The 18,242-nt window shown below is 47.8% G+C and overlaps 1 protein-coding gene across 14 annotated transcripts in view; it reads right to left on the bottom strand.

Annotated features, from left to right (window-relative positions):
• PTPRS (protein tyrosine phosphatase receptor type S) overlaps window positions 1–18,242 on the bottom strand; it is a 106,470-nt gene that overhangs the window by 45,243 nt on the left and 42,985 nt on the right. For 7 of the 14 annotated variants that reach the window (XM_015886431.2, XM_015886438.2, XM_015886437.2 and 4 more), the window contains exons 6-9: window positions 17,347–17,355; window positions 13,849–13,866; window positions 11,469–11,579; window positions 9,293–9,304 (exon numbers count right to left, since the gene is read on the bottom strand). In XM_015886431.2, the coding sequence (XP_015741917.1) occupies window positions 9,293–9,304; window positions 11,469–11,579; window positions 13,849–13,866; window positions 17,347–17,355 (150 nt within the window). The remainder of the gene's footprint in view (window positions 1–9,292; window positions 9,305–11,468; window positions 11,580–13,848; window positions 13,867–17,346; window positions 17,356–18,242) is intronic. The other 7 variants (XM_015886432.2, XM_015886434.2, XM_032441038.1 and 4 more) reach the window with 3 other exon arrangements.

Here is an 18,242-nt window from a genome sequence, read left to right as displayed (position 1 = left end):
GGGGAGAGAACGAGCGTGGAAAAGATGAGAAACTCTAATGAAATTTTTGTGGTTTTCGGGTATAGAAACCCTAACAAAGCCTCTTTAAGATCTGACACGGTTCCATTGATAGATGCAGCTCTCAAGAGTCACAAACATCATGCAAAATAGGTAAAAAAGAGACAGAGAGAAAGAGACAGAGAGAAAGAGATAGAGAGAAAAAGAGGAAAATGCAGAGAAATCGAATTTATGGGCGCTAGCAAATGCCCAGGTGGATACAGGATAGGAAGAGAGTGACAGAGGAAGAAGAAGACGAGGAAGAGAACAGGAGGGGAGGGAGAGAAGAGAGAAAGAGGGAGGGGAGGGGGAAACCCACTTTAATGCTGCATACTTTTCTAGCTGATGTGACCCAATGTGGTGGCTCACATTGTCACATCTCAGCCCTGGCGGAATAATAAATAGAATAGAATTAATAAGAAAAACAAGGTAATGAAAATTTAACGTTGAGAAAACAGTGACATGTTCTGTGCATCTCCTTAGCAGAGAAGTGGATGCAGCTTCCAGACCTGACACGGTAAGAACATGGACGCAGGGGACGGTATGGTTTCCTTGGCTCCATTTTCTGAACTAAGGGTGGCCGAGGTGGGTGCTGCCCCTTTGAGGGAAGCAGGAAAAGGGACAAAGGGGAGAAGGAGGTGAGTCAGAAGGGCCCTAGGAGGGAGCTGAGCACACAGTCCCATCCCACAAGCAGAGGGAGAAGGACCCAAACCCTGAGAAGCAGCAGCAGCCTAGGGAGAAAAGGAGCAGGAATGCTTCCAGCTCGAGAGTGAGCCATGCAATGAACAGCCCTTGGGAAGGGGCAGTGAGGGGCAGAAGGAGTGCTGAGGCCTGCAAGATTCCTGTTCTGATGTTCTCCTCTGAGCAACCTCTCTAAAGTTAGCAACAGCTGCATCCATGCAATAGCAATGCAGAGGACTCAAAGCTAAGCCTGCAATCTCTCTTCCCGAGTCCCAGTGCCTTCAGGTGTCCCTAGCTTTTCAAGTGTCTACTTCTCAGCCCACTCTCCCGTCTGCCGCTCAGCACTGGGACCCTTTCAAATAGGAAGGCTGCTGCCAGGAGAGACAGCAGCTGTTTTCCTTTTAGTGAGGTTTTGATAAATGAAAGCCAAATACAGCTCCACATCCTCCCACAAAAAGACAAGGAGATGTCTTCATAGGAAGGTGTGCTCTCACCATCATGCTACCAGATCCTTTTCTGCAGTTACTGGTACAAAAGCACCAGAGAGGGGAGGAAGAGAAGACTTCCAGCTTTAAGGCATTAGGAGCCTGGATATGTCAGAGGGGAATTCCTGCATGCAGGGATTTGCAAAGGGGATGGACAGCATGTCTCCACCTGCAATGTGGCTGGGGAAGGGACCTGAGTGCAGAGAGGGGGACTGCGAACTCACCTGGCACTACCACTAGAAGATGGCTTTCTGCTCGCAGAAAGGAGTAAGGAGAGCACCATGGCATTGCTCAGGCACCTCATGCACCAAAATGGGCTCACAAGAGCAGGCAACATGCCTCCTGCTCCCTCCTGTCGTACCTACGTGGAGGATTTTTAGCCCTTGACACGAAGGTACATCCCTGCTGCCTACTCCATCCTTCCTTCCACTGTCTGTTACAGGAGGTACCACGTTTCAGAAAATGGAGCCATGTGAAGACCACACTGGTCACAGTCTGAGACAAGATGGAGAGAACTCAAAGAGAAACAAGTGGGGTCAACATGCAGACAGATCTAGGTGGGGATGGCTCTTCTGAGGAAGGGCTGACATGTAACCTTCTGGAGAGGGGAGGCAGGTGGGGAGAGGTGAGGAGAAATGGGGAGACATCCGCCAGACAAGATCCAGCCAGCAAACAGCATCAACAGCAACAAACAACGGCAGGTGGGATGCAAACACTGAGTTGTCATGGAAACAGAACAAGACAATTAATTCAAACTGAGGCTAATCACAAAGAAATAAAACCAAACTCAAAGAGGAAAGGGGAAAAAAAAGAAAAAAGAAAAAAAAGGAAAAAGGAAAAAAAAAAAGGAAGAACAAACCAGAATTTATTAACTGGAAATCATCATTTGATGTATGGCGGAGTGTTGAGAATCGGAGTCTGAAAGGGGGCACGCTGCTGTCTGTGTGTTTTTTGGCAGGGAAAGGAAGAGCCACTCACAAAACACAAGCTCAGGAGCCCAGCCATGAGACCACCTCCTATGCACCTCCATGTGGGAAGTGACTCTCACCACCCTCGCAGCACCCAGGGCTTTAGGTCAGCTCTGCCGGCTTTGGGGCAGCCTCACTGCTCGGCTGCTTTAATAGCATTTGTCACACTTAACTAATGGGAAGCAGCCAGGACATCTGGTGCCAGCTGAAGACACCGCGTGTTCTGTGAAAATGGAGAATTTGGATTAGGGTTATAGGCAGAGGAATGCAAGAACAAAAGTGGCAGCAGCATTCCTGTTGTGCATCCTGGTCAAAAGAAGCTGCACTCCTGCCTGTGCACAAACGTACAAACATCCACACATCAGCCTGGGATGTGAAAACAATTCCAATGCTAGCTGAGGCTGGAGATGTCAGTGAGTCCCTCGGTACACCCCTGCCAGGGCTCAGGGCTGTGACAACAGCATTTACTGTAACAGGAAATACTTGTAGGGCTCGTCTCTGGACACTGGGAGCCATGTTACTGTTTGATTTAATTGCCATACCACTCTGATGTGACTGCTGACATGAGACTTCTCAAGCTGAGAACCTCTGGGTCAGCATTTGGGTCAGAGCTTAGGAGGAGAGTTGTGATGGGAAGAAAGCTTGAAATGCAGTGAGAGATTGAATTGAGAGCAATTTCAGCTCTGGCTCCAGCTGGGTTTCATGCATAGTAGCTGAAAAAGTGATTTCTTTTCCATCTAAAAATGCAGAGAAATGAATCTTTCTATTTTGTCATCCAAAAAACTCAAAGGACTGGAAAGCTAAGAGGAAGAACTGACCTCTCTGGAATGGAAAAGTAGTGATGGGGCACTCAAGGCTCCACTTTATAGACCACTTCTCTCACACTCCAGCAATTTATTGCACATCTCATCTCCCTTCCTTCTGAGGGCTGAGCTCCGTCTGTATGTCTCAGACAGGAACATCCCACTTCTGGAGCAGGGCAGCTCCTTGCTCTTACAGAACTTCAGCCTGTTTTTCCACTAGCTCTCATTTACTGCCTTACAGGGGCACAGAGCAGACTTCTAACCTGGAGACAGCAGCACTTCTGAAGGCAATATCTGCTGTTGTGCAGAATTCACATTAAAAATAGCCCAAGTGCCACCACAATGGCAGAAGTCACCAACACCACCATGTGCTTCTCTTCTCTCCCATCAGACTCTGAGGATGCAGCCAGACCAATGCCCCTAACTCCTGTGGCCGCCAAGATGCACCTCAGCCCTGAGTTTCAGGGACATTTGGTTCCCATGACAGCTTTGTCAAACCTATTTTACAAAGCCAACCTCACATGCAGACACCCGTGCATGCTCCATGTGCATGTGCAACATCTCCTGATAGACACACACAAGCAGGCACTTACAAACAGCCAAAAAACTCTCAGGTGCTTTTTTTCAACAAGGATACAGCTCACTGCTGGTAGAACCAAACATCAGAACTGGAGCTGGACGCTTGTGATGCAACTCCAACAGTGCAGAGAAGCGATTTATGAGGCACGGAAAATTTCCTAAGTCCAGTTCATTCTGTTTTATGCCACTGGGTATTTCACACAGGCAAACATGCCCCCTCCCCCCCGAAGATCCTGGTTAGTTTTCAGCAGAAACTGAACAGATCCATTGCTTTTCACAGCCTTTTAAAGCCAATTGGTTTTGTTGCTGATCATCGATACAGAGAGGTTAACCTGGTTTGTGTTCTGTGAGTGGCATTTTCGGTGCATTACTCTTTCCCACAAAAAGGTACCAATCAACATCACTCAGGTTACCCCCCACCATTTTGTTTAGAAGAGCTGGGGTCCCCAGGTGAGAAAGGTTTTGGAAAGGACAGGTTTACAGACCTGGTCAGAAGAGACACTGGGAGATCCAGGGTTGACTTTTGCAACACCAGAATCCATCCTTACAATGCGTTCCCAGGACACTGCTAGTGAGAGAAACCTGAGGACCACCAACCAGCCCATGCTGGGGACACCCACCGGTTCCACTTGTTAAGCCCTTTCCAGATCAGCTCAAGGAGAAAAATGTTGGAGGAGGAGCGAAGTGGGGAAAAGAGAATGTACTACACCAGATCCCACCGCTTCAAACCCCGATTCACGTTAAAAACCAACCAAAAGATAAACATACTTTATATATTAAAGAAGAAATTAATTGAAAAAAAGGAAAGAAAAGAAAGTGAAGTGAGTGGTTGAAAGCACCAAACAAAACCAAATGGTATTAAACATTTTGACACTCAGCAAGCTGCTGCTCCAAATGAGGTGAGAAGGCGGACATTATTGGCCATTTTGGTGAGACAGGAGTCATTCCGTCTTGCTCCAAAATGAGGAGGGGTAGGGGAAAGGGTGCCAAAATAATGTGCAGCCTCTACATTATTAGTGAAGCTTAGATTACACCTGTCCTCCCCTCCCAAAAGGTGGTGTGTCCCTGCCCTGGGCTGTGCTGCAGCCGCCCTTCCTCTCCCACTCCCATTCCAATTCCAAAATCACCGCACAGTGAGATGCTGCATGGGTTTGGATTTCCGACCTCAGTCCCTCCAGAGGAAGAGATACTTCCGTCCATGCGCCCACCTCCCTCCTGATTTCCTTCATGGTAAATAAAAATAAATAAGTCAATAGGTAGATAAATAAAGAATGAGACCAAGGCTTGGAATTGGTCTAGAGGAAATCCATTACCTTCCCAATCGGTGTTATTTTCCCTTAAAAACACGCATGATTTGAGTGACAGGCTGGCTGAGTATCTCTGGTCTTTTGCAATTCTTTTTTCTTTTTCTCTCTTTTTTTTTTTCCTTTTAATATAAAACAATCAGAACCGAATTGTTTTTCAAGGAGATCCATAAAACTAAACAGAGGCTTTGCTGCGTTATTTTTGTTACTTTAATTTGACAAGGTGTAATCTAATTTTTTTCCCCTAAAACAAAGAGAACAGCGATGCAAAAGGTGTAAGAGACACAGGCAGGCAGAGATTTCGAGATCAGTACAGCACAGTGTTCCTGCAAAGTGCCCTCTATAGAGATATACATAGATATATACATATATAGTTTTGATTTGCTTTTTTGGGTGGTGGCTTTTTGTATCTGTTTCCTGATACCCTTGAGAAATCCTTCTGCAGAAACACAGCAGATTTGTTGGTTTGGTTTGGAACCGCAGTTTCAGAGCTGAGGACACCCCAAACACAGACAGGGCGCTCCCCCACCTGTGGAAGTGCCAACGTGACCCAAACTGTCACCAAATGAACCCCTCTCTGAACTCCAGAACCTGGAAACCAGCCCCGCAGGGGCAGCTGTACAAATGGGGGTTCTGCCTCCCTCCTTTCCCATTAAGGAACTGACTAATGCAAAGCTAAAAAGGAATTCCAATTCCTCTGTTTTAAGATATCATTGACTGTATGGACTTTGTGCACATTTGTGAAATCTATAGAGCAACTGAAATTATTTCCTTCTAATCTCTAAAAGGTACCGAGAGTTAAACAGCTTAGCAGCTGTCCCACTTGTTTATGGAGGGAGCTCCATAAACAGCAACTCTGCTTTAATGGTAAAATTATATGAGCTGAACTTAACCCAGGAGCGGGCTAAGGGCTACATTACTCCTTAAATTAGTCACATTTTAATACATTTTGAAGCCGTATTTCCTGAGGTCCTATGAAAGCTATTTCTTCGTTTTCTGTGGGTTTTATTTTAATTGAATTGAACTAGTTTTGCTCTGATGTGTTTACCCCTGGCCTGGTTTCATCTTCAGCCTCCAAATGAGTTGAGGTTTTCCAGAGGGCCCTGAAAAATACTGGAAATGCTCTCAGCAGGAACCCGGCTGCAGAACTGCTTCTGGGTGCACGAGCACCATGCTTGACTCCAGCAGCAGCAGCAGCGGAAGCGCAGCCCAAGCACTGTGCTGCTTTAAATGCCTGCTGAACCATTACAAAACCTCTGTGCTTGAAAAGAACACGGCAACCAGAATCTTGAGCAGAGGGGAAAAGGGATTATCCTTCCAGCACCACAACTGCTGCCTTTTATAACTCCCGACAGGTCACTGCTGTGTGAAATTGGGCAGCGTTTTGAGTTCTGGTAAATTCAACCACGGCCATTTGCCCGGTACCAGCAGCAGCTCTGCAGAGGTTGCTGAAGCACAGACCACAGCGCGGTGCTCTGTTCCTTCCTCCTCCCATCTGTAGTAAGGGAGAGCACGCAGGGATGGTCCTTACATGCAGCTGGGTATTGGGGGATCAAAGCAACACAGACGTGAGAGCTTAAAGCTCTCAGTTAGATGGGAGCTACAAACTGCTCCATTTCAAGGGAGCAAAACAGCTGTGGCCACAGACCTTGGACAAGCACTATGGGACCTCTCTGGGATATGGCCTGGGTGATTCACTGGAGCCTGCAGAAAAACACTGCTGGGTTCCGAGTCTGGTTTCACCCATCGGAGAGCAGTGAGCATCTCAGCTCTTCTGGACAAGACTCAAAGTGCCAAAAAGGCTTCCTTGTGCCCCAAGTGAAAGAAGGCCACTGAGCTCCACCAGCCCTATCCCTGTGCAAGGAGAGACAGCAGGCTCCAAACCCCACCAGCAAGAAAGACGCTCCTTGTTACACAGGACTTCCCATCAATCCTTCCCTGCAATCACCAGGGGCCAAAGTCTGACGGCATCCCTGTCCCTGGGCATACAGAGCAACACGTCCGTCTGAAGGCCAGATGAGCTGTACAGCTCCCATACAAACCAGCGTCCCACCTTTAGAAGTGCTGATTTCCCACCACAGCTGAGCCCTCCTTTACGCTGCCTGCAGGTGAAATCTGGGCATCTGGCTTACACAGAAACTTCCCAATGGCCTGAGCTGCTGGCACAACTCCTCCCTCCCACTTCTGATCTGCTTCTGTGGCTCTCCATGAAGATGCTTCTGCATTTTGAGCTTGGAAATTCCCTGCTAGCAGACTGTTATTTTGGACTGTGACACGATCTGATCCATAACAACAAACAGTGGAAACCGTTGGCCAACACTTTCAAGACCACGGCTGCTGTTATTATTGCTTTTATTGGCCCTTAAGGAAGATTTTAATCTTAAGACCTTCCTCAGACCAAAGGTGATTCTAGCAGCAGCAGTGCAATTAGGGCACGTTGGAGATATTTCATAAAAGATAAAATAAACAAATACAAAAATCAACGGCGTATAAATCCCTTTTTAAAATCCTAATCCTGAAACTCAAACTCCTATTCATGAAGGAAAATCCCGTGATTAGTGGTGATTAACACCTTTTAGTCCCAGGCAGGAGGGAGGTGGGAAGGGAACACCTTATTTCAAATACTGTCCTTTCCCTCTTACTCTTTTCAAACAGAGCATATCTTTTTTTCTTTAACGCTGGGGCTGGGAGATGTCTTTTGGTTGTTGTTGGCATTAGGCAAAGTTAGAAGAGCCACAGCTGGCTGCTCTAAAAGACATGATCAACAGTGCAGCATTTCAGAGAGGTACCGTGGTACCTATGGGGGAAGGGGAGAGACTTGAAGGAGGGGGGGAAAATACCAGTACTGAGGGTCCGAGCACTGAAATCTCAGTATTTTAAGAAAAAGAGAAAGAAAGACAGAGAGAAAGAGAAAGACAGAAGAAGAGAGAGACAGATACTGTGTCAGTACTGCACTGGATTTCTCAAAAATCACACAGCTTTAATACCTGTTCACTAGGAAAGCCACTCCTTTGGTAGATTATTGAGTAGTGAGGACTGATGGGTGGAGGGAAACGCATAAACAGGGATGGAAGGGCATTCAATTCTGCACAGGGCAAAAGCACCAAGCACCAGAGGTACAACTAACACACTGCGGAAACCCACCTGTTTACTATCCCATGTGGCTCGCCCACTCAGGTTGCACACATGGGAGGCAACAGAAGCTTAATGGGGATAAACAGGGAGATGAGAAGAGGGAAAAGAGGCATTTTCAGCTTGAATATAACTTGTCAGATTTCTTACTGCTGTTTACAATAGGAATGCAGCTGCCAGATGTGCCCCTGCAGCATCGTTCGTGTCTACTGCTGCTGCATTTCTCTTTCCATGCTCCTCTCCAAAGGAGGGCTCTGTTTATCTGGAAGTGGTGTTTTGGAGCTCGCCGTGCTGGCTGCTTTTTGAGGTGCCCAAAACGGCCCAGTGTCAGGGAATGAGAAGGGCCAGCAGGGAGAGGCAAAGCCGTCAGAGATAGGTGGGCTGTGCTGGGAGGGCAGACACCTGCATGTGGCCGGGCAGGGAGGAAGCTCCATCCTCCAGCCCTCAGTGAGCTCTGCAAAGTGGGGCTGGGCTGTCCAGGCACTGGGGGGCAGCCACCCTCTCCCAGGGCACAGCTGGCACATGTTCTGCCCTCCGACCATCTTTTCCACTTCCCAGGTCCCTCCCTCCCCTCACAACAAAGGTTGTCCCCAACAGCAGTGCTTCCACGGACAGGCGTTAGAGCTGTGTGACCCCTTCCTGCTGAGGACTGGGGGTTCGGTTACCACTGGGGGTGGGGGGCAGGAACACTGGCTTCTCACAATGCGTTTGGAATCAACTAGAGCACAGCATAACCAACCAGAACTGAAACGGGAAACCAAGAGAAAGCAAAAAAAAAACCAACCCAACAGAACGAACGACTCAGAAAGTAACTGTAAATCCACTTTAAATCAATCAGAATAATAGAAAAGGAAAAACAGAAACAAACAAAAAAGACAAACCAAACAAAAAAAAAACCAACAAAACAAAACCAACCGATACATACTTATATACAGAAAAAAATAATCCATAATTAATTTAAAAAGTGGCATGCAAAGAAGATTGTTACATTCTCCTATCATGCATCAGGCCCAATGTCCACACGGCAAGGTAACCATGACGACAGAAAGTGCAAGAACTCAGCAACATTACCAAAGGATGCATAGAGGCCCACAATGCAACTCAACTCATCTCCGCAAGACCCGGGAACAGCGGGTCTCGCTCATCTTAAAGATTTCTTGCTTTTTCTCTTTTTATTTTTTTTTAAATTTTTTTAAAATATATATATGTTTTTTAATTTTCTTTTTTTTTTTTTTTTTTTAATTTTCTCTTAAGAATGTAAAAATGTGGGTAAAGAAAGTAAAAAAGAAAAAAACCACACCAACCTTCTCGTAGCTCTGAGGGATGTTAAGGGGGTTTGATGCGGAACACAATGACATGAGGAGAAGAGAAAAATAGGGGAAACACAGAGAGAGTAAAAAAAGGCCTTCTCAAGGCTGTCAGCTGCAAACTGATCGCTGTTTTTCTTTTTTTTTTCTTTTTTTTTTTTTTCTCTTAACCAAAACAAAAAGAAAGGAGAAAAAAAAATGAAGATAGTAACGACCCTCCTTCCTCGCCTTCCTGCCTTCCCCCTCCCATCCAGCCAGGCCACAGCAGGCGAGCTCTGCAAGTCCTGGCCCAGAACCATCCAGGCCGATGGACGCCGACCCACGGAGCTGCTGGGGGGCAGCGGGGGCTGCCATGGGGCCTGCAGAGCACTCAGCCCACACACAGCCCCGCTGCCCCGCGCTCCCCCCGCCCCAACCCGGCTCTGAGTGAGGAAAAGGAAATCATTAGAAGGAGAAAAGGAAACCCAAAGCGAAACATTTCCTCGCAGTATTCAAACTTACAACTCCTATCCCGGGTGTTCTAGAGAGACAAGCGTGCTACGGGAGAAACAAGGCAATTGGGAACGCGGGAGTGTTGGAGACTCTTTCAAAACAAAAAAAAACGGGAAGAAAAAAGGCGCGTGAATGTTCCCTCCCACCAATGCAGAACCCGCTGCAGAGATCTGTTACCTTTCCACAATAATAACAGACAAGGAACAAGGAATTAAACAGCATGAGAAGCACCTGCTGAGCTGCCTGCACCCCGCAGGGACAGCCCCATCCGCAGCCATGTCTGCGGGAGGGCTCCGAGCGGCCAGAAAGGTGGAGGAGATTTGGGAAGAAAAGAATAAGGAAAAATCCCCACCTTTCTGTTTTGATCTTTCTTTGCTTTGTTTGTTATTGTTTGTTTGTTTGAGAAAAAGAACCCCAAACATTCCAGCTTTCTGCCCTGCGTGAGCATCAGATCCATACTGCTCAGGTTACTATCAGGAATTGCCCTGAATGTCAATCTGGATTTGCATCCCAAAAAAAGCAGCATTTCAGGGCCCAAGCGACAGGGCAGATTTCAAAATGCAGTTTCCCAGATGGCCATAAAAGTCTGTTTAAAAATGTAGCTGGGAAACGTGGAATTATTAAAAGCCTTCTCTCCATGTGCATGTGATTTCGTGAGTGTCAGACGTGAGAGAGAGAGAGAGACAGAGAACGGGAGTGCAGCTCTGCACGGGGCTGCAGGGAACGGGGGTGGGGGTGGGCAGCGCTTCCTCTGCCGATGGGATGGAAATGGGAACAGTTTGCTGGGATGGAATTTTGCTTTTTTTTTCTCCTCCCAATGGTATTTTTCTTTTTCTTTTTAAGTGGGAAGGACTGGTCCTGCTCTCTCATTATCAAAAGTTTTGCTCTGGAAAGATTTTAAACCAAATCCATACACGAAATGTTACAGGTGAGACAGACTAAAATAGGATAACAAAGAAAGCAGAAAGGCAACTGCCCCCTGGGTGGGAGTACATTGAGGGGGCACGCAGCAGGGCCTGTTGTCTGTTCCCAGTGATTGGGGCAAAGGGATCTGCCACTGATGGCAGAGATGTCTGCTGGCCACCTCCACCCTCTGTGTGGCTGTGCCTGTGGCAGCACTCACACCCAAGGAATCAGTGACAAAGTATTGCCGGCAAAAGGAAAACAGGCTGGATCATAAGCAGGGAGTGGGGAAGACCCCTCCTGCTGCAACCTGGGAAGGTCCTGGGGAGAAAGGGTCTGGCAGGGGGACTGAGGACTCCCCCCTCCTCTCACACCCACATCAGCAGAACCGAGACCTTCCCACTTCCAGCCAGTGGGGATTCTTAGTGAGGAAAGGGGATTATGGTCTCTGCAGCCAAAGCTGGGTGCTCCCCTTTGGGCGGATGCTGGCAGATTCTTGGGTCCACTGGTCTATATTGCACTCGGCTTCTAGTGGGTGACACAGCCTTGTACCGCTGCTCTGCAGCTCTGAGTTGCTGACCAGATCCCCCAGCAGCAGGGAGGAACTCAAGGTACACCAGGACTGCCCCACGAGCTCAGCAGTGCACTGCAGGGGTCCGAGCAGCAGCGCCAGCGCCTTCCCTGTGCTCAGCACAGGAGCAAATCAGAGCGCTGGGGACAAAGGACGGCCACGGGGAGGGCGGTATCTGCCAGCACTGCGGGCCGACGTGCTCCCTACCTCTCACGTAAAGGTTTGCAGGTGAGGAGTAGCGCACTCCTGCGCTGTTGCTGGCGACGCATTCGTACTTCCCCTGGTCCGTCTCCTCACTGCTTTCGATCTGCAGGCCACCTGGCAGGAGAGAGGGAGACCGCAGCACACACAGTCATCACCACCTTGTTTTTAGAGGCAGAAGGAGTGTCAGTGTTGCTTTCTCCTCCCCTTGGGCAAACGTGCACTGGAACGCTGTGGGGGTCTTGGGATGGGAAAGGAATAGCCCTGCCAGGATCAGCTCCTGCCTGTGCTCCATGTTACAGCTGGACATGGCCAGCAGGAAGGGGAAACCTCACACCCGCCTCTGGATGAGTGTCACCCTGTACTGAACTAATCAGCAGAAATACCAACTGTTGTAACTTCTGCAATGCAGACATTCTGCACCAGAGCTCATGAAATCAGCTTCAGTAATCCGTATTACTGCAATCCCCAGGAATCTGTCAGAAGACATTCAGCTTCCACTGCTCCAGCTGAAGAAGCGACCGCAGGGACGGTGGGACTGTCACCCACCGTCCAGCACCATGGAGCACTCTTACCAATGTTCTGTGCCTCAATTTGTGACTCTGAGGAATCTCACAGGAGATAAAGTGTGAAAATCACATTACTGCTAATGAATATTTTTCAAACTGCATGTTAGGCCTACGCTGACTGGGCCAGAAAGGATTACAATGTTTTCTTACACCCATGAATTATTGGAGTTGACAGGAATATACCGGGAGCCCAAACTGAACACCCCCGTAAGCAGACATGCACGTATATACAACATTAAACTACATGGAAGAAAACGGCCTCATTTACCTCAAAGGGCTTCACTCCTGCAAAACTTCAGTTAGAATACATACAACATAAATAATTCATCAAGCTATCAAATGTTTTATGTATTAGGAGTACATGATTATACTACAGAAATGGGCAGAGCTCACATGAGCTGAGAATCTTAACTCCCATCCTTGGAAAAAGCAATAACAGGAAAAAAAACAATTCCAGATCTAATATTAATGATAACATCTCAAGCCGGGTACAGATGCAGCCCCTTCAGAGTGATGTGTTGTAGAAGCTCATGTTGTGTGTGTGCAGGGTACAGCAGGATGCTGCGTGGGGAGCCACATGGCTGCGAGTGCTTCTGACAGCAATGGGGTGTGAAAGTGCAGCTCCCACCCAGACCCACTGAGTCTGGGAGCTCCCAAAGGCAGGACAGAGAGAATTAACAAAAAAACAACCCAACAGCACAAAGAAACCCAAAGAGCTAAATCGTGCTGAAGTAATTTCAAAAGATCCTGAGGGTATTTCGGTATGAGAGGAGTGAGAAACCAAATGCTGAAGCTTCACACTGAAACATCACCTGAGCATTTTTCACACTGAACTGATGCTCGAGCATCATCTGCCATATGAACCTTCCCAGGAACTTCTGTTTGTTTGGACAAAGCTGTGATAATTTCAGCTGGTTCCAGGCAAAACTTCTGTGTGCCCACAACTGCTGCTCGCGCAGAGTACAATGGGGCGAAAGCACAGCGCAGAGAAGGAGCAGCACTGAACTGCAGCATGGCTGTACTGCAGGGATGAGGACCTAATCCCTCCTCCTGACCACCACAGCATTGCTGGTGAATGGATGTTACACTGCAATCAACTGCCAGGAGCCAACAGAGAAGACGTGCTCACCTACAGCACCTGGTACTGCTTTTACCAACATAGAATCACAGACTTTTAAACTTGCCGGTGCTAAAGCAAGGTTCCAAAGTGTGTGCATGCTCCTCCTGCTGGCTTTCATTGACAACTTGAGCTCTTTTGGGCTCTGCTAATGATACAGTGCAAAAGCTACTTACCATGGGTATCTCTCCCAGAATAACCTAAGGGTGAGAGTGTGGAGAGGAGGGGGAAGATGGCCCTGAAGCCAAGGTGATGGGAAGTGCTAAAGATCTTCCTGAGCAAAGGACTGGAGAACTTGCACTGCAGTCAATGGCTCAGGAGCACTGTGCACCAATTAAGAGAGGCGCTGTTTACCAATCTTTGATAGCATTTACTGCCCAAGACGATCTTCAGCCCTTTGCAGTCCTGGAGAGATTAGTTCTTAAAACTCTGCCATAAATCTGAGGCAGTAGAGCCTGAGATGTCATTAAAATAACAGTACCAGTATTACCGAGTGCACCCAGCAAACAGAAACAGACATCAGAACCATATATAAAATAAAGACAGGTATAAAAAAAGAAATAAATATTCAAAGGTGAAGCGGGACAAGAGAACATAACACAACAACAAGAATCTGGATCGAGTACAGGTCAATGAAACAGGAACTGAGTGGAGAGAAGTGTTTGGAGAGTGGGTGAGTGAGTGGTGGGGGGTGTCTTACCTCGGATCGGTGTACCTTCTGCAAAGGAAACAAAGAAAAGAAGTGAAAAGACTGCAAAAGCCCCAACACCTGGATTGCCTGTGGGAAAAGGACCTGAGTCAAGGAAGACAGTTCCCAGTAGGAAACTTCCTGTACTATCTCATCTCAAATTAGAGGGACAGACTGAAGAGGGTTCAGGTACTCAAGGCGGGGATGCCCTTTATAAAGCAGTCCAATTCAGCTGGCTGTTTGCAGAGCCTCCATGGCACTTATCTTGGAAGCTCTTTGAGGCTGGCTCCATTTTACTGGTAAGAATGGAAAGAAAGTCTTCAAGCTCTCAGCTAACATTACTGTTTGTTATTTGCAGAATGTGTGATGAACCTGCACACCTTCATCACCCTAGGGGAAAGGGGACAGCATTAAGTTGGTGTCAGCCAAGTCAGGAAAAGGACATCCAGGTACCCTGCATCATATTTAGAGTTGCAGGTCTGATCCCAGCTCTGCCAGAGAATTCCCAGTTCCAAACTTAAGCTTTTGGCACAGATGTGCGAAGAATTCAATGCATGTCCTTATCAGGACCTTCAGTTATCTTTCAGTGGCTCAGCACAGACATTGAAGCCAGATGCTCCACATTAAATAAAGTTGTGCTACTACTGCACTACTACCCGCAAGGGGTACTCATGCCACTGTTCTAGAAGCATCCCTAACACCAGTGTGGGAGAGGGTATTTTTGGAGAGAAGAGCCCTGCTCTGCTTGCCTGCTGACTGCATCCCTCGGGTTATTTTTGTTCAAACCCCCTCCAGTTGTCTCCAGTGCCTGACATGAGCATTCTGCCTGGGCAGGTCCCACAGATGAGAGGTGGTGACTTCGTGGCCGTGAACCACAGCACAGCCCACATGGCAGCAAAATCACTGTGACCCCGTTTGACCTCTGGAGGTTGAAACCATCTTCCTTTGAAAACACGGCAGGTCCTTTTACTCACAGTGGCATTCAAACTCGTCACAAAGCTTATTAAAAAAGGGAGGTTGACTGCTTTGCTTTTTTTACCTCAATCCTGAGAACAGAGCAGATTCCGCAGTTCCGAATATTGCCTCTTACTTGGGGAAAGCACAACAGTTTCTCCGTGACAGTAACACTGCTGTCGTTCTGCAGCCAGGGCACGTACTGTGCATTACTGGACAAACTGCAGCCTGCACACTGTCCTCTCCCCCAGCGAGAATTACGTTCCCCTCTCTACAGATGGGGAAACCGAGGTTGAGGCGAAGCAATGTGCCCGCGGTGACAGGGAGGTCAATGGCAGAGGCAGGCAGAGCCCAGGCGTCCCACATGTCAGCCTGCCTGAGCCACAGCCCTCCCCGCAGCGCTCAGCCCTGCTCATCCTTCTTGTGCTGCGGCTCAGTCCTCCATTTTCAGGATAGAAGGTAAAAAATATACAGACACTGATTATAGTTTGTCTTTATTTTTCAAAGGAGATGAGGGAAGAGAGGTATTATAGTGTTAGGATATTAGATTCTAGGTATACTCAGCTTCTAGTTAAGAGGTTAGGTTACTTGCTAGAGAAAAGTTAGCATCTAGTTAGGGTTAGGAACTAGCTAAGGTTAATAAAGCAGGCCAGTTAGCTATCAGGACAAAGGTTGGAGAGACAGCGCTTGAAAGAGAAAGAGGTGGGGGAGCGTGAATTTGGGCAGATCTCCACACAGGAGCCGGCAGGAAGGTTTGAAAAAGCGAGAGACAAAGCAGCAAAGGGTTATAGATCAACTCAGTGGAAATAAAAACAGCCTCCAATCCTTCTGTCTCAAAAGTGGAGTGAAAATCTGCCATCTGTGGCACAAATCTGGAACAAGGCTAATGGGAAGCGGGTTGAGAGGGGAAGAAACCCCGGCAGCACCCACTGCTATAATGCTCTGTTGGCCTCGCCAGGCTTGGCAACTTCCTGCAAAGGCACACTACAAAGGGCAGGAGGAACGTGCTGGGAGTTTGGGCTGTGCAATATAGAAGAGATAGTGGCAGAACTGCCTCGTGTTACCGTAGGCTGGTTATTCCCTGTTCCATCTAAACATCAGTGCTGTCCCTGGAAACAGGCTGCTGGCAGCTCTTGGAGAGCCAAGCAATGCTGCTGCGATGCTTCCAATTCTGACTGTGGCATTTGGGGCACAGAGGTGAGAAGCAAAACACGGTTCGTGAGATGGCCCACGGCTGGGACAGAGGTGACAGAATTTCAACCAAAGCGAGATCAAGTAACTCTTAAGAGAAGTAGTTTGCGTTGGTGGCTGGGACACAGATGGTAGATTTTCACTACTGGAGTTTCACATCTAACCACCTTCGTATTCAATTTAAGGGAGTAGGATGAGGCTAGAAAGGGATTGGGGCAGAATAAGAGCACCAGCTTTGCAGGAAAACAGAGGAAGAGTTCCCATGGATGCCGACCTCCCAGGTGGAAAGTTGGCTATGCAAAATATTCATTTTGCCTTCTGCAGGCCCCTGGGAACAGGAAATCTGTTTGTTTGGGAGAAACGTTAAGGCTGCACAAGCCCAGACAGCCAGCACAGCATCAAGCAGCAGAGGCAAAAGGCACCCGGCCCTGGGACCGAGATGGTGCCAGGCAGAACTCCACGCGCAGGCGTCTCCCTGGGCCAGAGAGGATGGGATCTGCTCTTCCACCATCCCTTTCTCTGACTCTTCCCACACAGCAAGCTGCCCACGATTCTGTAAGCCTTCAAAACAGGGAGAGGAGGAAAGTCACCATTGCCATGGCAATGACAGAAAACACATCCCCACCTTCTGTCAGACCACGTGTGAGAACATGTGTGTACCGTGCTCCTCTCCTGAGGGCTGGAGAGAGCTTTTCTATTCTAAACAAGCAAGCAACCATCAAGGGTCTTCTGCAGTTTTAAAATGCTGGATCCTGGGTGACAGCTGCAATCGCTCCATCTCTAATAACAAAAGGGGACATGGCACAAGAGCGGAAGGCTGTGGGCTTCTCAGGGGACAGAGCTGACGTGGACAGGGTGCTTTTCCAACCTCCAGTGACAAACAGCTTCCGTTTGGAAATGCTGCACCCTCACCTCTCCCTTCCAAAAAAGCCAATAACGCTGTTAGATGTGAAACTCCAGGACCTCCTGCAGGTGTGAACACAATTATCACAGGGCCAGGGTACAAGCTATTGTGTGTTTGGGGAATTCCAGGACAACTGTTGCTAAGTTACAAAAAAAAATCTATCCAATGTTAGGAGGTTCGTATTTAGCTGTTACCTCTTTATACAGATTTATTAATTAGGATTGTTATTATTCTTTTTGTAGCCTGCAATACCCCTGCAGAAATTATTAAGAGGGCAGAAGATCCCTACTGAAAGAGTTAGTAGAAGAAATGCATGGCATGCCTCTCAGAAAGCTGTTACAGAGGAATTAGTTTAAAGGTGAGGGTTACAGATCTGGACATCAGCAGGTTTGGGGATTTCGTTTAGCTTTGGATTTTTGTTTTGTTTTGTTGTTGTTTTTTTTTTAATTGAACAAACTTACCAAAGGTCTCTGAATGTAAAAAATAGTGAAAAAAAGACAAAAAAAGAAAAAAAATTAAGTTTGTTAGAGGCACTTATTTAGAAAGCAGAAGACAACACAAAAGACACAAAAGGTTTTAGGGCTCCTACGATGTAAAAAGCCAACTGCTGAGCGCCTCCCGCTGTCCCCCATAGGTGGCACGGCTGAGCAGAGGACATTGCCTTCTGCTCACAAAACGCTCCTGTCGTCAGGCAGAAGCATCCATTTGTCGTCCACCACTGAGAACACTTAAACTCACAGACAGGCTGGGTCGGTAAGGTTGAGATGCCGGTGTAAGACTGAGGGGAACAGGTGGCCAGACAGAGCTTTTTCCCATTTTTCTTTGACTGACAATTTAGCTTTTGATTCTGTCTGAGTGATCAAATGTTAACAGACTCCCAGTTGCTTGGAAGGAGTGTCTGGAGATGGAGGGAGGACCAACGGCTGGAGGAAAGCTGCATGGCTAACAACATCATTACCTGTTTCTTAGTTCTACTGCAGACTCTGAACGCAGACGGGACCACGGGATGACATGAACATAACAGCTGTAACCTCAGAGGGCCATCTGCATTGCCAGTGAAGCACTCGGCTGTTTTAATATAGACAAGAACTAAATCTGGACATGGCTGCCCAACTTTGAGAGCTCTGCGTGTGACATTTCATTCCTACTCTCTAATGAGCTAATTTGCATGTTTGCCACTAACTCCTGTACCAGGCCTTAACACCCTGCCTACTTCTGAACACCCTCTGTAATAATGTGCCATGGTTGCCGTCCTCTGCAAGGCAGAACCTGCGTGGCTGTCCTGTCCTGCCTTGTCCTGACGTATGTCCCTCTGCCCATCTCCATCAGGGAGCACCCCACAGCCAAGTCTTCAGAG

Source organism: Coturnix japonica, chromosome 28, assembly GCF_001577835.2.
Source record: "Coturnix japonica isolate 7356 chromosome 28, Coturnix japonica 2.1, whole genome shotgun sequence".
In the NCBI taxonomy this organism is placed as follows: Eukaryota; Metazoa; Chordata; class Aves; order Galliformes; family Phasianidae; genus Coturnix; species Coturnix japonica.
Note: the sequence above shows the minus strand (reverse complement) of the source record. Positions and strands in the feature narration are given on the sequence as shown.